Genomic DNA, 26,868 nt, shown 5'->3' on the forward strand with positions numbered 1-26,868 from the left:
GCTAATTCAGGAACTCAGAAAAATGATGTCTCCTGTCGTTGGTTCACTCATTCACTGATTCACGTGGTCACTCTCTCACTCATCCATTTACCGAAACAAACTGGCACTGTACATGCATATCTTTAAAATATAATTGCTGCTTTAATCTGTCATTCCAGATTCCTCGAGTGAAATCGATTAAATTAAACGAGGTCTGTAATGATTAAGTATATGTGTCATTTTGAAACATTTGTGAGTGTGTGTGTATGAGAGAGCAAGAGAGAGAGAGAGAGAGAGAGAGAGGAAGATAGGGGAAGAGAGAATGATCCAACGGAGACAAGGTGAGAGGAAGCTACTTTAGACAATTGAGATGCAGCCAAGGCTGCTCTATCTCCTATACTGCTCTATTAAACCACAGCTCTCTATCTCTGAGATATCAACAGGCCACGGGTTAGATGTCTGAGATTGAAGGCCTCTCTATACAGAAAGGATCCACCTGGCTAGACTGCAGCGTGGCTACTGGCTAGTCAAATCACAGCATCACAGGATGCTTAAGGGGTTCTTTGAGTACTCAACCACATCGAAACGACAACGGACCTAACACGCTGTGGATCGCTGCATTGTCATACGATAAACCTATTATGACCCTTTAGGGGAAAAAAGGTGCTATCGAAAACCTTAAAGGGTTCTTCGGCTGTCCTCATAGGAGAACCCTTTTGGTTACAGGTGTATTCCATGTAGTACACTTTCTACATCGGGTTCTACATGGAACCCAAAAAGGTCCTTCCATGGGGACAGTCGGAAAACCCTTCTCGAAAAAACATGTCTAAGAGAGTAGCATCTCACCCGGAGGTCACTGATGTCCCACCCAATCCCCTCTATGAAACCAACCAGAGTAGCATCTCACCCTGAGGTCACTGATGTCACACCCAATCCCCTCTATCAAACCAACCAGAGTAGCATCTCACCCTGAGGTCACACCCAATCCCCTCTATCAAACCAACCAGAGTAGCATCTCACCCTGAGGTCACTGATGTCACACCCAATCCCCTCTATCAAACCAACCAGAGTAGCATCTCACCCTGAGGTCACTGATGTCCCACCCAATCCCCTCTATCAAACCAACCAGAGTAGCATCTCACCCTGAGGTCACTGATGTCACACCCAATCCCCTCTATCAAACCAACCAGAGTAGCATCTCACCCTGAGGTCATACCAAATTCCCTCTATCAAACCAACCAGAGTAGCATCTCACATCAGTGACCTCAGGGTAGCATCTCACCCTGAGGTCACTGATGTCACACCAAATCCCCTCTATCAAACCAACCAGAGAAGCATCTCACCCTGAGGTCACTGATGTCACACCCAATCCCCTCTATCAAACCAACCAGAGTAGCATCTCACCCTGAGGTCACTGATGTCACACCAAATCCCCTCTATCAAACCAACCAGAGTAGCATCTCACCCTGAGGTCACTGATGTCACACCCAATCCCCTCTATCAAACCAACCGGAGTAGCATCTCACCCTGAGGTCACTGATGTCACACCCAATCCCCTCTATCAAACCAACCAGAGTAGCATCTCACCCTGAGGTCACTGATGTCCCACCCAATCCCCTCTATCAAACCAACCAGAGTAGCGTCTCACCCTGAGGTCACTGATGTCACACCAAATCCCCTCTATCAAACCAACCAGAGTAGCATCTCACCCTGAGGTCACTGATGTCACACCCAATCCCCTCTATCAAACCAACCGGAGTAGCATCTCACCCTGAGGTCACACCCAATCCCCTCTATCAAACCAACCAGAGTAGCATCTCACCCTGAGGTCACTGATGTCCCACCCAATCCCCTCTATCAAACCAACCAGAGTAGCATCTCACCCTGAGGTCACTGATGTCCCACCCAATCCCCTCTATCAAACCAACCAGAGTAGCATCTCACCCTGAGGTCACTGATGTCCCACCCAATCCCCTCTATCAAACCAACCAGAGTAGCATCTCACCCTGAGGTCACTGATGTCACACCAAATCCCCTCTATCAAACCAACCAGAGAAGCATCTCACCCTGAGGTCACTGATGTCACACCCAATCCCCTCTATCAATCCAACCAGAGTAGCATCTCACCCTGAGGTCACTGATGTCACACTGAATCCCCTCTATCAAACCAACCAGAGTAGCATCTCACCCTGAGGTCACACCCAATTCCCTCTATCAAACCAACCAGAGTAGCATCTCACCCTGAGGTCACTGATGTCACACCAAATCCCCTCTATCAAACCAACCAGAGTAGCATCTCACCCTGAGGTCACTGATGTCACACCCAATCCCCTCTATCAATCCAACCAGAATAGCATCTCACCCTGAGGTCACTGATGTCACACCCAATCCCCTCTATCAATCCAACCAGAGTAGCATCTCACCCTGAGGTCACTGATGTCCCACCCAATCCCCTCTATCAAACCAACCAGAGTAGCATCTCACCCTGAGGTCACTGATGTCCCACCCAATCCCCTCTATCAAACCAACCAGAGTAGCATCTCACCCTGAGGTCACTGATGTCACACCAAATCCCCTCTATCAAACCAACCAGAGTAACATCTCACCCTGAGGTCACTGATGTCACACCCAATCCCCTCTATCAATCCAACCAGAGTAGCATCTCACCCTGAGGTCACTGATGTCACACCCAATCCCCTCTATCAAACCAACCAGAGTAGCATCTCACCCTGAGGTCACTGATGTCCCACCCAATCCCCTCTATCAAACCAACCAGAGTAGCATCTCACCCTGAGGTCACTGATGTCCCACCCAATCCCCTCTATCAATCCAACCAGAGTAGCATCTCACCCTGAGGTCACTGATGTCACACTGAATCCCCTCTATCAAACCAACCAGAGTAGCATCTCACCCTGAGGTCACACCCAATCCCCTCTATCAAACCAACCAGAGTAGCATCTCACCCTGAGGTCACTGATGTCTCACCCAATCCCCTCTATCAAACCAACCAGAGTAGCATCTCACCCTGAGGTCACTGATGTCCCACCCAATCCCCTCTATCAAACCAACCAGAGTAGCATCTCACCCTGAGGTCACTGATGTCCCACCCAATCCCCTCTATCAAACCAACCAGAGTAGCATCTCACCCTGAGGTCACTGATGTCACACCAAATCCCCTCTATCAAACCAACCAGAGTAGCATCTCACCCTGAGGTCACTGATGTCACACCCAATCCCCTCTATCAAACCAACCGGAGTAGCATCTCACCCTGAGGTCACTGATGTCACACCCAATCCCCTCTATCAAACCAACCAGAGTAGCATCTCACCCTGAGGTCACTGATGTCCCACCCAATCCCCTCTATCAAACCAACCAGAGTAGCATCTCACCCTGAGGTCACTGATGTCACACCAAATCCCCTCTATCAAACCAACCAGAGTAGCATCTCACCCTGAGGTCACTGATGTCACACCCAATCCCCTCTATCAAACCAACCGGAGTAGCATCTCACCCTGAGGTCACTGATGTCACACCCAATCCGCTCTATCAAACCAACCAGAGTAGCATCTCACCCTGAGGTCACTGATGTCCCACCCAATCCCCTCTATCAAACCAACCAGAGTAGCATCTCACCCTGAGGTCACTGATGTCACACCCAATCCCCTCTATCAAACCAACCAGAGTAGCATCTCACCCTGAGGTCACACCCAATCCCCTCTATCAAACCAACCAGAGTAGCATCTCACCCTGAGGTCACACCCAATCCCCTCTATCAAACCAACCAGAGTAGCATCTCACCCTGAGGTCACTGATGTCACACCCAATCCCCTCTATGAAACCAACCAGAGTAGCATCTCACCCTGAGGTCACTGATGTCACACCCAATTCCCTCTATCAAACCAACCAGAGTAGCATCTCACCCTGATGTCACACACAATTCCCTCTATCAAACCAACCAGAGTAGCATCTCACCCTGATGTCACACACAATTCCCTCTATCAAACCAACCAGAGTAGCATCTCACCCTGATGTCACACACCATTCCCTCTATCAAACCAACCAGAGTAGCATCTCACCCTGAGGTCACTGATGTCACACCCAATCCCCTCTATCAAACCAACCAGAGTAGCATCTCACCCTGAGGTCACTGATGTCACACCCAATCCCCTCTATCAAACCAACCGGAGTAGCATCTCACCCTGAGGTCACACCCAATCCCCTCTATCAAACCAACCAGAGTAGCATCTCACCCTGAGGTCACTGATGTCCCACCCAATCCCCTCTATCAAACCAACCAGAGTAGCATCTCACCCTGAGGTCACTGATGTCCCACCCAATCCCCTCTATCAAACCAACCAGAGTAGCATCTCACCCTGAGGTCACTGATGTCACACCCAATCCCCTCTATGAAACCAACCAGAGTAGCATCTCACCCTGAGGTCACTGATGTCACACCCAATTTCCTCTATCAAACCAACCAGAGTAGCATCTCACCCTGAGGTCACTGATGTCACACCCAATCCCCTCCATCAAACCATTAAAGAGGAGCCCAACTCGATTAATTGACTTAAAAATGCACCGCTGCAAGAGCGGGATGGTCTCAATATTTGGGTGCTTATTGATCACAGCAGTCGATATTCATGAATGGTGAAAGTTCTTAAGGAGATCCTGGGGACTGTTGATGCCTCATACCGTAAAACTTCAATTAATAATATAGCCCCGGGCATTTATTGGCTTAAATCATTGAACACAACAGACTCTTATTAGAGACAGGCTTCTATTTGAGCCAGGTGTCTATTTCCTTAATAGGAAATGCACACAACTGTTGTTCATTTGCATAGTTAATTATTTATTTGCAGCATTCACTTCCATACAGCATTGTAATGAATTTCTTCATTTACTGCACTAATGTGATATCATTTACACACTGTGTCACGTTTCTTTAGTCTTAATATGGATCGATTATTCTCCTGTTTATTATTCTCTATTATTCTCCTGTTTGACATTGCACTTTTGGCAGTTCTTACTTTCGCCACTAGAGAGTGATCGGACGATTTCTGGGGGTCTGTACTCCCAAAGTTGTTGACTGTTTTTGTGCTTGCCAGTAAGCTACATGTCAAGGGTTAGCTATCAGTTCTCAGCTCTTAGCAGCCAATGGGTAGCGCTTTCTTTCTGACGACAAAAACTGAGTGGCATCCTTTTTTTTTGGTCATTATTTCATCATTTAATGTAACATACCAAAACATTAAAACCTCGGAAACAATTAGTTTAGACACGCCGTTTATTTGAAACAGACGTTTATTTGCTGAAATGTGTGCCGTTGCTCAGCTATTAAAAAAGGGACAGGCGGCTATTTGAGACTCTGCGTTTAATTGCACATTTATGGTACATAGCAGTCGAATGAGCAGTGTTGGGGAGCAGTGAACTACATGCAGTTCAACTAGTAATTGAACTATATTTTGTAGGAGCTTGGTGGGAGCTGAACTATATTCAAATCTTGGTTGTGTTTTTAGTAGTTTATTACTTATTATTATTATTATTATTATTATTATTATTATTTTACATATAGCAGCGTAGCTAACCACTGGAACTACACATTACTTTTTTTCTCCAAAATAACAGAAAATATGGGCAAGAATTGATGTTATTCTTCGGCATGAGAACTGCCTTATTCTCATGTGTGTTTAATAGGCTAAAGTACACATTCTGTTAACATATAACCCCAGAGTGATCTGTTCTTGCTATTTGTAGTCTATGACATTTCAGATTTAGATATGATAATATATCACAAAGTAGTTTGGATGTAGTGAACTACTTTTGTGAAGTAAACTATATTTTTCTCAAGGGTAGCTGTAGTGTAGCTTAACTTCTTCCAGTGTGAAGTAATTGGTAGCTTGGTGAACTATATTTTTGACAGTGTAAATTGGTCCATCCATGCCGTGGCAGACCCGGGATTCGAACCATCATTTCCAAAGACGCAACACACTACACAAAGCACTGTCCATAACATTAACTATTTTTTCAACCACTCCACAAATGTCTTGTTAACAAACTATAGTTTTGGAAAGTTGGTTAGGACATCTACTTTGTGCATGACACAAGTCATTTTTCCAACAATTGTTTACAGACAGATTATTTAACTTAAAATTCACTGTATCACAAATCCAGTGGGTCAGAAGTTTACATACACTAAGTTGACTGTGCCTTTAAACAGCTTGGAAAATGACAGAAGATGATGTCATGGCTTCAGAAGCTTCGGATAGGCTAATTGACATCATTTGAGTCAATTGGAGGTGTACCTGTGGATGTATTTCAAGGCCTACCTTCAAACTCAGTGCCTCTTTGCTTGACATCATGGGAAAATCAAAAGAATCAGCCAAGACCTCAGGAAAACAATTGTAGACCTCCATAAGTCTGGTTCATCCTTGGGAGCAATTTCCTTTCAGGAAGGAGACGTGTTCTGTCTCCTAGAGATGAACGTACTTTGGTGTGAAAAGTGCAAATCAATCCCAGAACAACAGCAAAGGACCTTGTGAAGATGCTGGAGGAAACCGGTACAAAAGTATCTATATCCACAGTAAAAGTCCTATATCGACATAACCTGAAAGGCCGTTCAGCAAAACTGCCATAAAAAAGTCAGACTATGGTTTGCAACTGCACATGGGAAGGAAGATCGTACTTCTTGGAGAAATGTCCTCTGGTCTGATGAAACAAAAATAGAACTGTTTGGCCATAATTACCAGCGTTAAGTTTGGAGGACAAACGGGGAGGCTTGCAAGCCGAAGAACACCATCCCAACCGTGAAGCACGGAGTGGCAGCATCATGTTGTGGGGGTGCTTTGCTGCAGGAGGGACTGGTGCACTTCAAATAGATGGCATCATGAGGATGGAAAATTATGTGGATATATTGAAGCAACATCTCAAGACATCAGTCAGGAAGTTAAAGCTTGGTTGCAAATGTGTCTTTCAAATGGACAATGACCCCAAGCATACTTCCAACATTGTGGCAAAATGGCTTAAGGACAACAAAGTCAAGGTATTGGAAGGGCCATCACAAAACCCTAACCTCAATCCAATAGAACATTTGTGGGCAGAACTGAAAAAGCGTGTGCGAGCAAGGAGGCCTACAAAGCTGACTCAGTTACACCAGCTCTGTCAGGAGGAATGGGACACAATTCACCCAACTTATTGTGGGAAGCTTGTGGAAGGCTACCCGAAATGTTTCACCCAAGTTCAACAATTTAAAGGCAATGCTACCAAATACTAATTGAGTGTATGTACATTTCTGACCCACTGGGAGTGTGATGAAAGAAATAAAAGCTGAAATAAATCATTCTCTCTACTATTATTCTGACATTTCACATTCTTAAAATAAAGTGGTGATCCTAACTGACCTAAGACAAGGAATATTTACTAGGATTAAATGTCAGGAATTGTGAAAAACTGAGTTCAAATGTATTTGGCTAAGGTGTATGTAAACTTCTGACTTCAACTGTATATGCTATATATACACAAGGAAGCGAGAGCAGCTATATTTTACCAATAGTAAGCTTGGTCGTCATGGCCTGACATGAAAATCAGACAGTAAATTCTCTGACAGACAGCACCCGGCAGACAGGGTGGCCCATTCATTTTCAATTAATCCTGGACTGGATTCTGCTCTATCATTATTATTATTTTATACATTTTATTTTGGTGATTACGATCTTGTCTCCTCGCTGCAACTCCCCAATGGGCGAAGGTCGAGTCATGCGTCCTCCAAAACATGACCCGCCAAGCCATGCTTCTTAACACTCACTCGCTTAACTCGGAAGTCAGCCGCAACAACTGGTCCGAGGAAACACCGTGCACCTGGGGCGACCTGTTTAGCGCGCACTGCGCCCGGGCCGCCACAGGAGTCGCTGGTGCGTGATGAGAGAAGGACATCCCTACCGGCCAAGCCCTCCCTAACCCGGACGACGCTAGGCCAATTATACGTTGGCCTAGCGAACCCAGAGTCTCTGGTGGCACAGCAACTGACCACAGCCCTAGACCACTGTCCCACCCGGGAGGCCCATTGTTTTCTAATCCATTTTTTGATGAATAATTTCTGTTGCCTGTGACTATGCTTTTATGCGTGCGATCTGTTTCAGCAATCTTTTTTTTTTGCTCGTCTATAATGTTTGTTACATTTCGTTGCTATGGGTCACTGGCTGATGTCACCCTTGTGTGTGTGTGAAGGCACTAGCCGCTTTGACAGAGAGGGACAAGTGGCGTGTACTCCATACTGTGATATTCCCGCTGGCTGTTGGAAATGCACTTAAAGGACTGTGGCTGGCCGCACCCCTCTTCTATTCACATGCGCTATTCACTCCGTACAGAAGGTTGACAGCCACAGACCTCAAGCACATTAATAACTTAACTGCACGGGGAACAACGAGGACACTTTGATGAAACAAGAATCTACTTGGCAATATTTCTTGGTGCAGTTTGAACAAACAAATCACTTGCTGGATCATGGTTTTTAACAGCCGTTATCATATTATCTCACTGTCAAATATTCAAACAAAACTAACATCTCGCTGGCTGTCCGTTGGATATGCGAACAAACAAATCACATATTCTAATCAATGGCTTTCACAATATCTCATTATCACTGTGGAAAACAACGCATGATATCTAACTCAGGGAAGAGCTGCGAAGGTGGGATAAAGAACCTGTGCATGTGTCCAAGTCAGACAGAGATAAAAACCAGAGCGAGAGAATAGGAGAGAGATAGAAGGAGAGAGCAGGAGACAGGAGTGGACAAGAGAGAGAAAGAGAGAGGAGAGAGCTGTGGTCTGGTGTGTTCTGTTCTGTGGCGATAAAGACTGTTCTGTCTGTTCCACCGTCAGCCATCTGTAGAATGCTCTAGTCCACATCACATTTTGATTGAACAGAGCCTCCAGCGCAGGCAAACAATAACATACATACTTCACACACGCAGTACTCTGTGTGCACTGTTCGCTCACTCAAAGCTTCTCGACAATGAAAGGTAAACAACACAGCGAGAGATGTGGGGAGATGTTCTGTCACACCTTGGAATTTGTGGAAACACATACGTGTACAGTGCAAACAGGTGTGGCGTATAAAATAACGCTGGTGTGTAGAGTGCGTCTTTTGTCCCTGCTGTTGGGCCTTTCCCTTTGCTTTCTTCCACTGACATCCCGAGGGAGCACGCTGTAGCAGTTATTCAAATTGGTGTGCCGTATTCTCTGTGTGTGAACCGTGTCAGGTGATTTGAATGAGCGGTGTCGGGGAGGGTTTTGAATAATGGGTGCACGCAGAAATAGGCCAACATAAACGTTATAAATAACGTCACCTCGGAGAGAAGGATAAGCCTCATCTCTACTGTTCCACCTCATATATATATATATATATATATATATACTATGAAACTACCTCTGGCAGGCTCCACGTTCAGAGCTGTATAATAGAGCAGCCGTTGGCTTTTGTTACATGTGAGTTCAAACAAGGACGCGGGACGTGTGATGAGAGAGAGAGAGAGAGACTGGCTGGAAGTGAAGTTTGCTTTGTCACATTTGTGTTTCTGAGTGTAGGGAGCATCCCTTCTCTCTGACGGTTTGACTTTTTCTGAATGAGGTACAACAGCTTAGAGAGGAAATGAACAGAGGTCAGTGCCACTGTGTGTGTGTGTGTGTGTGTGTGTGTGTGTGTGTGTATGTGTGTGTGTGTGTGTGTGTGTGTACCATAGCCTGTAGCAGTGGAAAATAAGCAATACTAATCAGAATTCACAAAGGGGAGCAGGGCCAACACGGCTAACCCAAGCAAAAATATATATTTTTGGCCAGAGTTGCTCCCCTCCTCAAGAAAGGCAACGGATAGATTCTAGTCATACAACCGCCGTAAATCCATCAGAGTCTGGCAGCGTTTTTAATCTTTTCATCCCTCTTTCACTGTTGATGCTCAGAAAGCGTGTCACCTTCATCAGAGGAAGCCTGGCAATACATAGAACATGTATATTTTGTTCCCGTGTCTAAGTTCATGTCTGGCAGGCATGTCTGGCAGGTCATCATTTTCCACTTTCACTTTTTTTCAGTTCGTTTTTTCATTGATTTGACCCTTTTCCATCTTAAGCCTGTTAGAAAATACAAAACGAGTGTGGAGGCACCAGAACAGGAGTGGGCCTGGCATTTAAACCAAAGGAGAGACTGTCAGTGTCCATTTCTCAAACTGTCACCTGCAAGATCACCTGCAGGAAATCCCATCGAAGAAATACCAAGAGAGACACTCAACGACACGTCCTATTGTGAAAGTACAGTAGAGAAAGTCGGTGACACATCCCATTATGGACGGCGCTGTTTCCAAATGACTGATTGATTCAAATGTCAGAGCCGTGGAGAGTGGAGAGCCTCTGGGACTTAGATGAGACCTGGTTCGGTCCAGCCCTGAAAACGGATAAATCATTTCCGAGTCATTGCGATGTCAAGACATCATATCAATATCGCCCTGTCCTTGTTCTTTGAGGGACGATGACAGTCCTCTCTGCATGTCTACACTGGCATCGATTTCTGTGTCATGGTTATGAAGTCTATGAGTCATCCAGTCCTACACACACACACACACACACACACACAGTGTTACGGCCAACTGGCTGAACACAAGGCAGACTGCGTGGAGGGAAACAACAGCGAGTCGCTCGGCTAACAACGACAGATAATCACAGTAATTATACAGCAGGAGAATGTCCGCAATTCCCAAAAAAGCTATCAAAATAAACTGTCACACTCAATCATGTCTAAAAATGATAATGTCCCGTGAAATAGTCTCATTAGACAAATGGCAAGACACCATGCTATGGCTGACATGATAGAAAGAACAAGGGAGATTGTTTCCAGGAAAGCAAACTCATCAATTCCTCTCTTTGGCTCCCATAACCAACCATCCTAAATTTACTGGCCAGCTCTCCAGGTTTTATCCCGCCTCACCCCTCTCTATCTCTCTTTCTCTCTTGTGTACTCTTCAACCCTCTCTCTGTATCTCTCCCTCGAGCTCTCTGTCTGCCTGCCTCTCTCTCCATCATTCTCCACCACCATTTTCCTATAACTTGCCATCCCTCTCTCTCTCCCTCCACCAGTACCCCCCTACCCATATCTCTCCCTCTTTCCCTCTCTCTTGTCTAGAAGTTTTCTGTGGGCGTATTGGCTGTAGATTTACGTCCGTCTCTGTCCCATAGTGCTGACGAAAGGAGCAGCTCCAGCCAAGGAATCCAACAGAATTGCACCGTCTGGGAACTCTGTTACGATGGAGGCAAGACATGGTGTGTGTGTGTGTGTGTGTGTGTGTGTGGGAGATTCAACATGTGGATATATTATTGCTTAAAGTCCATTAAGTGTAGGGTAGCGTGCAGGGTACACTAGATTAGAAGGGTTGAAACCACGGGGTGGGGCGCATCTGTAAAACCTATAGTGACAGGAGTAAGCAGGCATGGAAATCACACAACATACATACAAAAGAGCAAAATTAGATCATCTGAAAATAACGAGGTAACATTCCCAAGTAAGAGAGTGGTGTGAAGCCTTCCTCTCTTTCCTTCCTCGAGTAACATCGCAGAACAATTCTGCAGAATGTCTTTGTTTTGGCCACAGTCTTCGTTATGGGAGACAACACCACCATCTGACAAGACTGCCGCTTACTGTAGCCACTGAAAAACTGGGAGAGGCTAAAGTACTAACACTAATTGTAGGGCCCTATAAAATCCTCAATGCGGAGAATGCGGACGGAACCACGGAATCCAGACATTAAAATGGAATTCAACAATATCGTAACATTTATTGAACTTAGTAGGGAACCAAGTAATTAAATGTTCCCAAGTTTATCATAAGACATGAACAGACTGCACCAGTGATTCGTATTTCCTCCAAATTTCTGAAGAGGCAAAGAGAATTCCCCCTATCTGTGTATGTGCAGTGTGCGCGTCTAACACTTTGTGTAGCCGTTAGCGATGATGCTAATAAAGAATCTTCTGGTAAGATGCACTGGAATTGAAGGGTAACGACACCCAAAAATCTACATTCCTCACATTTTTCAAAGACCTCAAAAGTGGTCTCTTGATGTGGTTTAAGCATTGTTGTGGACTTGGAACGCCCAATTTATTCTTTTTTTTCTATTAAGAACTTGTAATTTTTTTTGAGATCCAAAACATGAAAAACATGAAAAAATAAAACTGTTATTTTACGTCCCTATAATTGCTGATTGCCTAGCAGAGGTGAAGAAAACTACCCCCTCCAACGGACACAGCCACCAATCGGTCACAAATGCACAAATGCAATGTTCCAACACTTCACAGCCACATGTACTGAGCATTCAGCAGTTCAAAGCAATGATAGAGTAGGAAGCTAGGTAGACGGGTAGCACTAGGGTAACTAGAATTACCCTATCCAGACTATATCAACAACAACACTTATTTCAAGTGAAAAAGGCTACTCTTGCAGAGATTAGCTGCCTTCCCAGGCTGTAGATGAGCACAGCTGCACATACTACAATACGCTGAAGGGTAATTCATTTACACATCTCTTATTCTATTCAATTCTGTAATACTCTATTCAAATCTGTGTAGCGCAACTATACTATGCACAAAACGATCTTTGCCTAACCACCAACTGTAACTGAGAGACATGCCATTTAGTGAGAGAGGCTGGGATCTGAAACTGGAGTGTCCCTAGAGAAACCTTCCACCCTTCTCCCTGACCTGACCCTCCTTCACAACACACACACACGCACGCACACGCACATGCACAAACACAAGCACGAATGCATCCACAATTCGCACGGACACACACAGCTCCAATAACCTGAATGGAGCGCAAACATCAGATGAGATCGATAACAAAAGCAACTCATTGAAAATCTGAAGACGGAATAAGAGACGACTGCACCTGGCATTTCAAGGCTACCATGGCAACTAGACCAAATGGCTGTTCATTTGGTGAGGTCCATCAAACACTCCAGATTACGCAACGCTTTCCTGAGAAGCGCTCTCCACCAATGGGAGAATACTTTATTTATACCCTTCACAGAGGCACCTGTTGCTTGTTGGGCAGTGAAGGAATGTGTGTGTGTGTGTGAGTGTGTATGCGGGCGTGTCACACACCATATGTAAAATTTATAGCCAAATGTTTTGTGCGCTGATAGTGACTGAGATAGGCTGTTCTCTAGTTGCCATGACACTGCCTATGGAACGACAGGGATATGTAAACTAGCCAACAACATTGGCCGTAGCGTACAGAGGTGTGTGTCATGTTAATCCTCTGTTAAGACAATATCGGTGATGAGTGATGACTGAACTTTTGGCCTGGTGGTGTTTGTTTTTGTGTGTGTGTGTGTGTGTGTGTGTGTGTGTGTGTGTGTGTGTGTGTGTGTGTGTGTGTGTGTGTGTGTGTGTGTGTGTGTGTGTGTGTACAGATTTGTGCATGTACGTGATTCCGAGGGGTGCGGATTAGGTCTGGTCGGGTTGAGGGAGTACACACGGGGACATAAAACAAGAGACAAATGGACTTGGAGACACACACACTAACATCTCAGTATTATGACCGCGTGAGTTTACATACCGGCGGTCTGTTTAAGAATACAACATGGCAGAGAGACACAGATGCTGGGATGCTGGACTCATTCACAAACACGCATGCACAGACACACACATGCACAAACACACGCACGCACACAGCACGCACACAGCAGGCACACAGCAGGCACACAGCAGGCACACAGTGCCACGACTCAGTGCCAGGATCTCTCTCACTGAGCGGTTTGAGGATTTGGGCACGTTCTTCGGTTTTGCACTGAAACATGGCATTGAATAGTTCCGGCCAGATGTCTTGGTCCCACTCAACCACATACAAACACCTGGATAACTACCACCACTGAACAAAAGTACGTAATCCCCTTTAAACTAAACTGCCTGGCAGTCTCCCTGTAAGACTTAATCTAAGGGATACAAATAGAGGCAATCTCGTGAGACAGGCTTTTATAAAAAATGTATGCACGCATGCATGCACGCTCCCCCACACACATGGTCGGCTGAGTGAATACTACAATAAGCTGTGTGTGTGTGTGTGTGTGTGTGTGTGTGTGTAACAGCTATAGAGGCACGATCTGTCCACTGCTTCTCTTCTCCTGAGGAATGTAAGGAATGCTCCAGCTCTGCAGGCCACCAGGATGTTGCACGCACGCACGCGCACGCGCACGCACACACACACACAGTGGACAGGACAGTGCACATGTGTAAGGACGTGGGCAACGGTACGTTTATCACGGTACGCAAAAGAAAACACATAAAGCACAAACCTTCAAAACCAAGGCATGGACCTCACATCAAATACTACCCCCATACTTAAGTGTCTATACAATATGTGTTACGATACTATATGCATCACGATTGCAATTCGACACAGCTATTGTACTGCAATTCGCTGTTCCAGACACATTTCACTATACTGTCTGTCTGCTGCAGAGGGACAAGAGAGAGCCATAATAAACACAGGTGTTGATCAGTCAGGGAACTAAAAGAGCTGAAAACATGTTGCCTCGCCTTTTCTAAAGAAGATTGAGGCCAAAGTATAAGAGGAGAAATGCAGATTTGAATAAAAAAAAACTATAGAATCGAAAATCAAAATGATATTGCGTCCCAATACTCTACTGTACCGATCCCCCCCCCCCCCATCCATCCTTCACGAATACACATTGTAACAGTACGTTAACACTGCGTATACAGGATGTGCAGGCATGTACACACACATACTGTACAAATACACATTCTCTTCCAGACACACACCTCTGTGTTCCTACAGGGAGATGCTCTGTTAGGGAGAAATATAGAAAATAAATGGTACGGTTAGCGTAGTATTGTTGCCGGGGATACAAAAATATTTTAAAAAACACACAATTTACCTTCAGAGGTACACATATAATCTCACATGGTATACATGCAGATAATCTAGTATAATGGTACATTTTTGTTCACAATATTTTGAATATTAAGGTACAGTCATCAGATACTCTCAAAAACCACACCCATCACTATCATATTTCCCAGTATGTCCTATTTCAGGTTGATAAAAACAAAAATTCATTGTGTGTTTTTTCATGCTCATTGATTGCATGCTCATTGAACATGTTTGGAAATCCTAAATCTGTCTGGATTCCAATAGGAATTTCATATCACTTTGAAAGCCAGCATAAAGTGACTTGCCTGATGTGGCCTGCAACCCAGCAGTTTCAGACCATTGTGTTGGGGGTAAACTAGGCTGTCAAAGTATGGCCTTATGACCTATAGTATGTCATGTATTGTCATTTCAAATATAAAATATTCACTTAGGCACTTACTATGTGAAGGTTATAGGCCTGAAGGCCTTTGAATGCAACAATCATGACTCTAGCAAAACACAGTCATGGGTGGTACTGGTAACTAAAATTCACTTGAAAGGCACCCTGGGAAATATGCAAATAAGGCATTACACCCTGCAGTGTTGAACAACAGCCAAAAACCTTTTAGAGCTACATTTTTGCCACTTAAAAAGAACAAGCTGCTTTGTCCCTATGGTGATACCCTAAAAAGGCAAATGTGTACCTTTTCCAAATGTACGCTTTTGTACCTTTACTATCTTGTCCCCTAAGGTACACTATTGCCTCTTTTAAGGTACAAATTGCAAGGGTACATTAATGTACTTAGAACCAGAGGTAATTATGTGGTGAGTAAAAATCAGGGCCAGTAGCAAGCTGTCTGTATTTATATACTGCAGAGGGCAGAAGTGATGACTTGCTGGCTTTATATTATCTATGTGTCTGGAGGTGTGTGTGTGTGTGTGTGTGTGTGTGTGTGTGTGTGTGTGTGTGTGTGTGTGTGTGTGTGTGTGTGTGTGTGTGTGTGTGTGTGTGTGTGTGTGTGTGTGTGTGTGTGTGTGTGTGTGTGCGTGCGTGCGTGCGCGTGTGCCTCAGCAGAGCCAGTCACAGTTAGAGCCATTGATTTTGTGTTGAAACAGATGGAGTTATTTCACTATACCACCAGACCGGGGCAGGGACAGGACTGCTGACTGAGACGCCACCTCTATACACCCCCCCCCCCCCCCTCCCCCCCACACACCTCTGGTCTTTTCCTGCTCTCTTTACTAATAGCCTCCGCTCTTAAGGGATAGTGGCTATATATTTTCCCCTCTCCTCTGACTGGTTCTTGTAGTAAGGACAGACGTGACCCTGGTGGTTTCTAGGGATAGCTGCCTGTGCAAATGTCACTGATTCAGCTCAGATCACCTCCCACATAGGATTGCAGTAAGAAGGTAAAGCTAGTATGAGCCTAGCATCGACTGCCAAGAGCCACTCAAACAATATACTGCTCGTGACTTGTGTGTTGTTGTTGTTGTTGATTATGAGGGGAAGTGGGGACAGGGAGTAGCTGTCAACTCCAGTTCTACCCCAACAAAACCCACCCTGAGCAGGACATTGACCACTGATCTGTGAGTATGTCCTGCCTCACCTGCTTAGGGTAGTATTTTAGGAGTGGTGCTGGAATGCTGCGTCTACAGTTTCATAGAGCAACATTATCTCTCAGTGCTACACTATGGACAACCCAATTCCTTCTAAAGGCACTTCCATCTAAATGAAGAGTATCTCTGACATGTCTACCTTTACAAATAAACAATTGTTTCCTGGTTCAACCAAAGTTCTCTCGACTCTGAAAAGGAAATGGGATGTTACCAAAATTATCTTCAATCTGTGAAATGCCTTTGTTATTATCTTCTTCTGTGTAATATCTTTGTTCTTACCTTGTTCTGGTCAGTCCAGTACAGGAAGTAGCCCTGGGGGTCGACTCGTAAGGTCACAGGGGTCACCGTAGTGGAGTCCTGTTGAGAGAGGAAAGCATTCCATTTGTGAGAGCTAGAAATGTGTGTGCTGGACAGAGCACATGTTGTTAAAGTGTGTGTATCATTTTGTTGCGTGATTGAATGCGACAGAGAGCTGCTTCCGTTCCGCTGTGCTGAAAACAGCGGGCTTTGATTGAAACAGGAGAGAGCTGCCGCGTGTGTGTATTGAAACAGAAGAAACCTGCCGCGTATGCTATTGTCTTTCAGACACCATCCTACAAAAGGACAACACCAAGGCATTATGTCACCACACACACACACACACACAGTAACAGTCCCAGCCCAGGGCCGTCTTTACACAACGTAGCAAAGGCAGATACTGTTGGCTGCTTCTATAAAAAGCCGTGGCGTTTCTGTCCATAGTTGCCAGCCCAGCACAGCACTCAGCTGAACACACTGACTGATTGTCTTCCTGTCCGCCTGTCCTAAGGCCTGATGAATCATACAGGAATACATACAGTACAATTGGACACACTGTGAAGCTGGGACTCTTCAAAAGGATTCCAAGATATCGCCCATGCTGCATCAGAGAATGAGACATAATAGATTCTGAAAAAAGTGTCTAAGACAAAGTCAGCTTCCCAAATGGCACCCTATTCCCTGTATAGTGCACTACTTTTGACCAGAGTCCACAGCCGCCCTTTTAAAATGGTATAGGTCCACTACTGTATGCTGTTCACTATGTTGAAGGTTGTATGCGTGCTATGACATCATGTGAGGGGGCAGATTACATACACTGAAGAAGAATGGAAACGCAACATGCAACAATTTCAAAGATTTTACTGAGTTTCAGTTCATATAAGGAAATCAGTCAAAACAGGCCCTAATCTATGGATTCACCATGACTGGGAATACAGATATGCATCTGTTGGTCAAAGCTCCCTTAAAAAAAGTGAAGTGGATTAGAAGACCAGTCAGTATCTGGTGTGACCACCATTTGCCTCATGCAGAGAGACACATTTCCATCGCATAGAGTTGATCAGGCTGTTGATTGTGGCCATGTGGAATGTTGTCCCTGTCCTCTTCAATGGCTGTCCAAAGTTGCTGGATATTGGCGGGAACTGGAACACACTGTCGTACACGTCGATCCAGAGCATCCCAAACATGCTCAATGGGTGACATGTCTGGTGAGTATGAGGTGATGGCAGCGGATGAATGGCACGATAATGGGCCTCAGGATCTCGTCATGATATCTCTGTCTTATTCAAATTGCCATCGATAAAATGCAATTGTCTTCATTGTCCGTAGCTTACGCCTCCCCATACCATAACCTCACTGCCACCATGGGGCTCATCAGAAAACCGCTCGGCCATCTGCCCGGTACAGTTGAAATCGGGATTCATCCGTGAAGTGCACACTTCTCCAGGGTGCCTGTGGCCATCGAAGGTGAGCATTTGCCCACTGAAGTTGGTTACAACGCCGAACTGCAGTCAGGTCAAGACCCTGGTGAGGTCAACGAGCGCACAGATGAGCTGCCCTGAGACCGTTTCTGACAGTTTGCAGAAATTCACCTGTGTGATGACGATGCTGCTTAATCAGCTTCTTGATATGCCACACCTGTCAGGTGGATGGATTATCTTGGCAAGGAGAAATACTCACTAAACAGGGATGTAAACACATTTTATGGAACATTTCTGGGATCATTTATTCCAGCTCATGAAACGTTTATATTTTTGTTCAGTGTATATACTGTATCTCCCTTGTGATTTTAAATAAGGACTGTCTTAGTTACTAGGGGGTCAGTTACTAGTCCTGGACTAAAAAGCATATTCAATGGCGAATCCCTTTTTAGTCCAGGAGTAGGTTTAGCCTGGATCTGGGAAACTGGCCCAAGAGGTCTAGTATTTAGAAGATTTCTTACGGCCTATAGCTGTCTGACTGGAAACAGAGGGTTGGCGGGTGAGAGATCATCATTGGGTTCTGGTCACCTGTAACAGGGTAACCTGAACTGGTGTTACCTGATGTACACGCTGACCACTCTAAACAGAATTGATTGCAATCGTATCAATCCTACTCTATTCCATATAGACAGAGAAGGAGTGTGAGAGAGAGAGAGAGAGCGAGAGAGAGAGCGAGAGAGAGAGAGAGAGAGAGAGGGAGCAAAATCGAGAGAAGGAAAGAAGGAAAGAAGGAAAGAAAGAAAGAACAGAAAGAAAGAAAATAAAATCGCAAATGGTCAACTTACACACATAAAAAGCATGCCATGACTCACAACAAATCAGATGACAGATGCACTATATCGAGTACTGGTATTACGATGACAATAATGACACAAAATAAGTCTGGGCATGGCTAAGTGTTTGTCTTCAGCAGAATGTTACAACTTTTAGTCCTAAACTTCACAGAGGATTTCATGGATGATGTTGTATATCAGACTGAGAGATCTAAAGATGGCTGGTCACCAGTGACAATCTGCGTAACGATGTGGTCCAGATTCATAGTACATATATTTTTTCAACCAAATCTCTATTTTTTATGTAAATGGGATATTGTATATACACTTTTATATATACATACACTTTTTGGGCGATATCACTAGAGGTCGACCGATTATGATTTTTCAACGCCGATACCGATACCGATTATTGGAGGACGAAAAAAGGCCGATACCGATTAATTGGCCAATTTTTATATATATATATTTGTAATAATGACAATTACAACAATGCTGAATGAACAGTTATTTTAACTTAATATAATACATCAATAAAATCAATTTAGTCTCAAATAAATAATGAAACATGTTCAATTTGGTTTAAATAATGCAAAAACAAAGTGTTGGAGAAGAAAGTAAAAGTGCAATATGTGCCATATAAAAAAGCTAACGTTTAACCTCTTAGAGCTCTAGGGGCGCTATTTCATTTTTGGATAAAAAACGTTCCCGTTTTAAGCGCGATATTTTGTCACGAAAAGATGCTCGACTATGCATATTCTTGACAGTTTTGGAAAGAAAACACTCTGAAGTTTCAGAATCTGCAAAGATTTTGTCTGTAAGTGCCCCAGAACTCATTCTACAGGCGAAACCAAGATGATGCATCACCCAGGAATTAGCAGAATTTCTGAAGCTCTGTTTTCCATTCTCTCCTTATATGGCTGTGATTGCGCAAGGAATGAGCCTACACTTTCTGTCGTTCGCCCAAGGTCTTAGCAGCATTGTGACGTATTTGTAGGCATATCATTGGAAGATTGGCCATAAGAGACTACATTTTCCAGAGGTCCGCCCGGTGTCCTTTGTCTAAATTTGTGCGTAATCTTCAGGTGCGGGCATTTTCTCCTGGGATTCAGGAGAGAAAGCATGTGTCCAAGAACGATGTATCAATGAAGAGATATGTGAAAAACACCTTGAGGATTGATTCTAAACAACGTTTGCCATGTTTTCAGTCGATATTATGGAGTTAATTTGGAAAAAAGTTTGCGTTTTGAGGACTGAATTTATGGATTTTTTTTGGTAGCCAAATGTGATGTATAAAACGGAGCTATTTCTAATACACAAGGAATCTTTTTGGAAAAACTGAGCATCTGCTATCTAACTGAGAGTATCCTCATTGAAAACATCAGAAGTTCTTCAAAGGTAAATGATTTTATTTGAAGGCTTTTATGTTTTTGTTAATGTTGCGTGCTGGATGCTAACGCTAATGCTAACGCTAAATGTTAACGCGAAATGCTAACTCTAGCTAGCTACTTTTACACAAATGATTGTTTTCCTATGGTTGAGAAGCATATTTTGAAAATCTGAGATGACAGTGTTGTTTACAAAAGGCTAAGCTTGAGAGATGGCATATTTATTTCATTTCATTTGCGATTTTCATAAATAGTTAACGTTGTGTTATGCTAATGAGCTTGCTGATAGATTTACACAATCCTGGATACAGGGGTTTTTTCATAGCTAAACGTGACGCAGAAAACGGAGCGATTTGTCCTAAACAAATAATCTTTCAGGAAAAACTGAACATTTGCTATCTGAGAGTCTCCTCATTGAAAACATCTGAAGTTCTTCAAAGGTAAATGATTTTTTTGAATGCTTTTCTGTTTTTTTGTGTAAATGTTGCCAGCTGAATGCTAATGCTAAATGCTACGTTAGCCATCAATACTGTTACACAAATGCTTGTTTTGCAATGGTTGAGAAGCATATTTTGAAAATCTGAGATGACAGTGTTGTTAACAAAAGGCTAAGCTTGAGAGCTAGCATATTTATTTCATTTCATTTGCGATTTTCATGAATAGTTAACGTTGCGTTATGGTAATGAGCTTGAGTCTGTATTCACGAACCCGGATCCGGGATGGGGAGATCAGAAAGGTTAAGTTCCTTGCTCAGAAGATATGAAAGCTGGTGGTTCCTTTTAACATGAGTCTTCAATATTCCCAGGTGATAGGTTTAAGGTTGTAGTTATTATAGGAATTATAGGACTATTTCGCTCTATGCCATTTGTATTTCATATACCTTTGACTATTGGATGTTCTTATAGGCACTATAGTATTGCCAGTGTAACAGTATAGCTTCCGTCCCTCTCCTCGCCCCTACCTGGGCTTGAACCAGGGACACGTCGACAACAGCCACCCTCGAAGCATCGTTACCCATCGCTCCACAAAAGCCGCGGCCCTTGCAGAGCAAGGGGAACAAGTACTTCAAGGTCTCAGAGCGAGTGACGTCACCGATTGAAACGCTATTAGCGCGCACCCCGCTAACTAGCTAGCCATTTTACATCGGTTACACCAGCCTAATCTCGGGGGTTGATAGGCTTGAAGTCAAGTCATAAACAGCTCACTTGAAGCATTGCGAAGAGCTGCTGGCAAATGCACGAAAGTGCTGTTTCAATGAATGCTTACATGCCTGCTGCTGCCTACCACAGCTCAATCAGACTGCTCTATCAAATATCAAATCATAGACTTAATTATAACGTAATAACACACAGAAATACGAGTCATAGTTTCCGGATTTGACCATATTAATGACCTATAATTTCAAAAACAAAACATTTATTCTTTCAATGAAATACGGAACCGTTACGTATTTTATCGAATGGGTGGCAACCCTAAGTCTAAATATTGCTGTTCCATTGCACAACCTTCAATGTTATGTCATAATTATGTACAATTCTGGCAAATTTATTACGGTCTTTGTCAGGAAGAAATGGTATTCACACAGTTCGCAACGAGCCAGTCGGACCAAACTGCTGCATACACACAGACTCTGCTTGCACGGAACGCAAGAGAAGTGACACAATATCCCTAGTTAAAAGAAATTAATGTTAGCAGGCAATATTAACTAAATATGTAGGTTTAAAAATATATACTTGTGTATTGATTTTAAAGAAAGGCATTGACGTTTATGGTTAGGTACACATTGGTGCAACGATAGTGCTTTTTTTGCGAACGCGCTTGTTAAATCATCACCCGTTTGGCGAAGTAGGCTGTGATTCGGTGAGAAATTAACAGGCACTGCATCGATTATATGCAACGCAGGACAAGCTGGATAAACTAGTAATATCATCAACCATGTGTAGTTAACTAGTGATTATGTTGAGATTGATTGTTTTTTATAAGATAGGTTTAATGCTAGCTAGCAACTTACCTTGGTTCCTTGCTGCACTCGTGTAACATGTAGTCAGCCTGCCACGCAGCCTCCTCGTGGAGTGCAATGTAATCGGCCACAATCGGTGTCCAAAAATGCAGATTACCGATTGTTATGAAAACTTGAAATCGGCCCTAATTAATCAGCCATTCCGATTAATCGGTCAACCTCTAGACATCACTTGGTTTTGAGAAACTTACACCAACCAGTGATAGACTTCCTCATGCTAGTTCTGCAGTGTCCGGGCGTGAATAAAACTAGAGCACGACCGATACATTGGTTGACCCATATTATCGGCCGATATTAAACTTTCACCTAAATATTTGTACCTAAGAAGGTAAACTAAACAAGTGTTTTGCATTTACTTACGTATTTATAGATGATATAGTTGCTTTTTGTTGGTGTAAACCACAAATAAAAAGTTCTCAAATAATGTTCATTTTAATTTGCAGTTAAGAAATCAGAATTTAAGGGCCTCCCGGGTGGCGCCAGCTGTGCCACCAGAGACCTGGGTTCGCGCCCAGGCTCTGTCGTGACCGGGAGGTCCGTGGGGCGACGCACAATTGGCCTAGCGTTGTCCGGGTTAGGGAGGGGTTGGCCGGTAGGGATATTCTTGTCCCATCGCGCACCAGCGACTCCTGTGGCGGGCCGGGCGCAGTGCACGCTAACCAGCAATAGGCTGGGAGAGGCTGGATTGAGGGCTTGTAGGCCTGTTGTAAGGCAGGTCCTCACCAGACATCACCGCCAACAACGTCACCTATGGGCACAAACTCAACGTCGCTGGACCAGACAGGACTGGCAAAAAGTGCTATTCACTGATGAGTTGCGGTATTGACTCACCAGGGGTGATGGTCGGATTCGCGTTTATTGTTGAAGGAATGAGCGTTACACCGAGGCCTGTACTCTGGAGCGGGGTCGATTTGGACGTGGAGGGTCCGTCATGGTCTGGGGTGGTGTGTCACAGCATCATCGGACTGAGCTTGTTGTCATTGCAGGCAATCTCAACGCTGTGCGTTACAGGGAAGACATTCCTCCCTCATGTGGTACCCTACCTGCCGGCTCATCCTGACATGACCCTCCAGCATGACAATGCCACCAGCCATACTGCTCGTTCTGTGCGTGATTTCCTGCAATACAGGAATGTCAGTGTTCTGCCATGGCCAGCGAAGAGCCCGGATCTCTATCCCATTGAGCACGTCTGGGACCTGTTGGATCGGAGGGTGAGGGCTAGGGCCATTCCCCCCAGAAATGTCAGGGAACTTGCAGGTGCCTTGGTGGAGGAGTGGGGTAACATCTCACAGCAAGAACTGCCAAATCTGGTGCAGTCCATGAGTAGGAGATGCCCTATAGTACTTAATGCAGCTGGTGGCCACACCAGATACTGACTGTTACTTTTGATTTTGACCCCCCTCTGTTTAGGGAAAAATTATTCAATTTCTGTTAGTCACATGTCTGTGGAACTTGTTCAGTTCATGTCTCAGTTGTTGAATCTTGTTATGTTCATACAAATATTTACACATGATAAGTTTGCTGAAAATAAAAGCTGTTGACAGTGACGTTTCTTTTTTTTGCATTTATATTGATGTCCCCACTCTCCCTGGCCACAGCTACAAACACATTGAGTCATTATGGAATTCTTAGAGAGTCTTACTCCTGGATCAGAATTCACACACAATCTCAGAGTATCGGCTGCTAAGAGCTAAAAGGTTTCCTCAATTAGCTCTGGACAAAATCTTACACTAGGGAAGGAAATTGTCATAATTAAAGGAATTTTTCACATTTCGGAGTAATTGTGATCGTTAACAGGTTTTGTCTCAGCTCTCCTTTGAGTGAAGGGACAGAGGGAAGCAGGCAGACTGAGTGGCGACAGCCTTTTGTGGCCTTGGGAATATACCCGTCACAGTAGTTTTTCGTCCCATTACTGCTGATGAAGATTTAAGGGTTGTACCATTAGCCATTGCCTAGAAAAGGGGATGGGGCCAAAAGGGGTTGTGTTCCGATTGTTTCGCTTGGGTTTTCTAACACTGTCTGGGTGGTTAGCAGTACAGACAGATAGAGTATATGGAGGCAATTTATCTTCAAACCCCCAGAAAGGATTTGGTATGAGAAATAATGCTTTCCTTCTTCTCCTCTTCTCTCTCCCCCTTTTCCCATCTCTCATTCTTTGTATTTTCTCTCTCTCTCTCCTTCTCCCTCTCGCCTTGCTCTACAACACTTGTCTCAGGCAGTGAATCAAAGTGCCTGTATTCTGGCCACTCCATGCCATCTCCGCCCTGCTGAGAGGATTTGGTCTCCACCTCGTCTCAATATTGCACTTTCCTCGCTCCACGGTTTCTTCGTTTATGTTCACGGTTTCCCATGACTACCGTGTCACGCCTCTTCTGACATGCAGTTGCACCAGGGGGAAAGGTTTTGATTGAGAACATGCTCAATGATTTATGTACGTCTGAATGTATCTCTCTCTCCTTCCCTCCCTCCCTCCCTCTCTTTCATTTTTCACTCTTTCCACCGAGGGAAAGGGGGGACGGAGGGAGGAAGGAAGGAGTGCATGTGAAAACGGTGAGAGTGCGCTCTGTGTGTGTGTGTCAGGAAAGACCTTAGGCTATGGGGTGTGGAGAGAGGTCACGGAAGTCCCCACCCTCATCGGCACACTCTAAAAAACCTGGCTAGCACCGCACACACCTCACACTCCTTCTCACAACATACCGCCCCACGCAGAGAGAAAGGAGAGAAAGAGAGATCATTTGTTTAATGTATGACTCACAATGACCATAAAGCCTAATAACATTTATAAACAAATATGAGTAAAACCATTTTTTTTAAGTAGACCCACCCACATATTTTGCCTAGTCTACTTGTTGAGTTTATCAACAGTGACTGCGTTTGATGCCTATCCAAATATCTGAATACATACACACTGTCATCGTTGTGCAATCAATGTTCCTGCTTATTTGCGCGGCTCTGCGTCAGGCAACAGTCCCGCTGGCAGTCAGCAACACACAGGTGGCAGGTGCATGGCATTTCCAACGCAAACCACCAAAAATGTCCTTATTAATGAATTGCTTATTAAGACAAGTGTAGGTTATTTATTTGAAGCTGCACAGGCTGTCTATAAAAGGGAACAATACCTTCTATTTTTTTTAAAGGCAAAACAACAACAAAAAACGTGGTCTTTCCACATGATCACTGTGTTCAAATAAAACACGTTGCTGTGTGTGGCGTTACCTATGAGAAATGACTATGGGAAGTGCTTTGCAGTAGCCTTCTCCTGTAGGCTCATCTCACCCAGAGACGACGATATGTTGTAGCAGAGCTGTGCTTGACAGCGGTGAGCAATACATTCTAATCAAGGTCATTTTGCTGTTACAGGCTGGCGAGAGTGACTGATGATACCAATAGACCACTCATTCAGAGGTTGCTAGCGTTCAATGGTATTATAGCCTTACAGAGATTCATGTGGAGATGTACAAGTCAAAACGAGTGTGATTAAATGGCATACTACTGTGTCGGGTTTCTGTGTAAAGCAGTGCATTCAAGGCAATGAATGACCTCTCATTCTCAATCTGAAAAAGCGGGCTTGTGCACACACGCGCACGCTCACCGTGACATTTACACCAACATTTCGAAATGCGTTTGACATCGTCACCCACAACTGTAGCGCTTTCTGTAGCCAAAAGTCGAACAGTGGAGGAGCGATATTCACTCAAGCAGGCAGTGGACACTGTTGCACCGTGGCAAATGTACAAGACATCCGTTTCAGTGCAGTGGTAACTGTGCACCAAACATTGGCTACATAATAGACAGTGATAAACCAGTCCCCCTCCCCCCAAAAAATCAAATAAGACTTACATCATCCCATTTCATGAATTTGCTGCCCTTTCTCAGGCTCTCGCTCACGGACACCGGCTTGAGCTGCAGCGCATGAACTCCTGGCTGAGCCCCGGCCATTGACTCATCTACTCTCCTCAACCGACAAAAATAAAATAAACGGTTTTAAGTCGCTTTCTCCTTTTTCTTTCCGAAACGACCCTTCTGCTGAGGAACGATAGGCTGATGGAAGCTCCACTAGTGTTGGCAGTATCTCATTCCAGCATGGGGCTGCGGGTCTCCGCTTTGAAGCTCCCTGACGCGAGTTGGACGAGAAAGCAGGCTCAGCTGAGGGACTGGGTGAAGTCCGCTGATGACGGCTGATGCAGTTTCAGAAAGAGGGGAGGGAGGGGAGGGGGGGTAGAGACTTTGAATGAGTGAGTGTCTGCACTCCTATTTTAAAAACAGTCAATGCGGGGAACGAGTTCCGTGGCTCTATGTGATCTAGCGCCTCCCTGCGCTCAAGGCAATGTGGATAGTAGGCCTGCACACACTTCTACTATCCTTGTGGGGACCAAACAATTGATTCCCATTCACAATCCTATTTTCCC

The 26,868-nt window shown here is 44.4% G+C and overlaps 1 protein-coding gene and 1 long non-coding RNA gene across 5 annotated transcripts in view; one reads left to right on the top strand and one right to left on the bottom strand.

Moving 5' to 3' along the window:
• Positions 1-26,649, bottom strand: part of LOC110529236 (1-phosphatidylinositol 4,5-bisphosphate phosphodiesterase beta-1) — a 274,505-nt gene extending 247,856 nt beyond the window's left edge. Inside the window, exons 1-2 of one of the 4 annotated variants that reach the window (XR_005052868.1) lie at positions 26,300-26,649; positions 16,780-16,857 (exon numbers count right to left, since the gene is read on the bottom strand). Coding sequence is in view for 3 of the 4 variants with exons in the window: in XM_036985415.1 (XP_036841310.1) it covers positions 16,780-16,857; positions 26,300-26,398 (177 nt within the window). In the remaining variant the exon portion in view is untranslated. The remainder of the gene's footprint in view (positions 1-16,779; positions 16,858-26,299) is intronic. The other 3 variants (XM_036985415.1, XM_036985413.1, XM_036985414.1) reach the window with 3 other exon arrangements.
• On the top strand, positions 867-3,517 carry LOC118965513. Its single transcript, XR_005052869.1, has 3 exons — positions 867-901; positions 954-1,188; positions 1,329-3,517. It is a non-coding gene; the product is annotated as an uncharacterized LOC118965513 (long non-coding RNA).
• Positions 26,650-26,868: the final 219 nt, after the last annotated feature.

Source organism: Oncorhynchus mykiss, chromosome 8 (genome assembly GCF_013265735.2).
Source record: "Oncorhynchus mykiss isolate Arlee chromosome 8, USDA_OmykA_1.1, whole genome shotgun sequence".
In the NCBI taxonomy this organism is placed as follows: domain Eukaryota; kingdom Metazoa; phylum Chordata; class Actinopteri; order Salmoniformes; family Salmonidae; genus Oncorhynchus; species Oncorhynchus mykiss.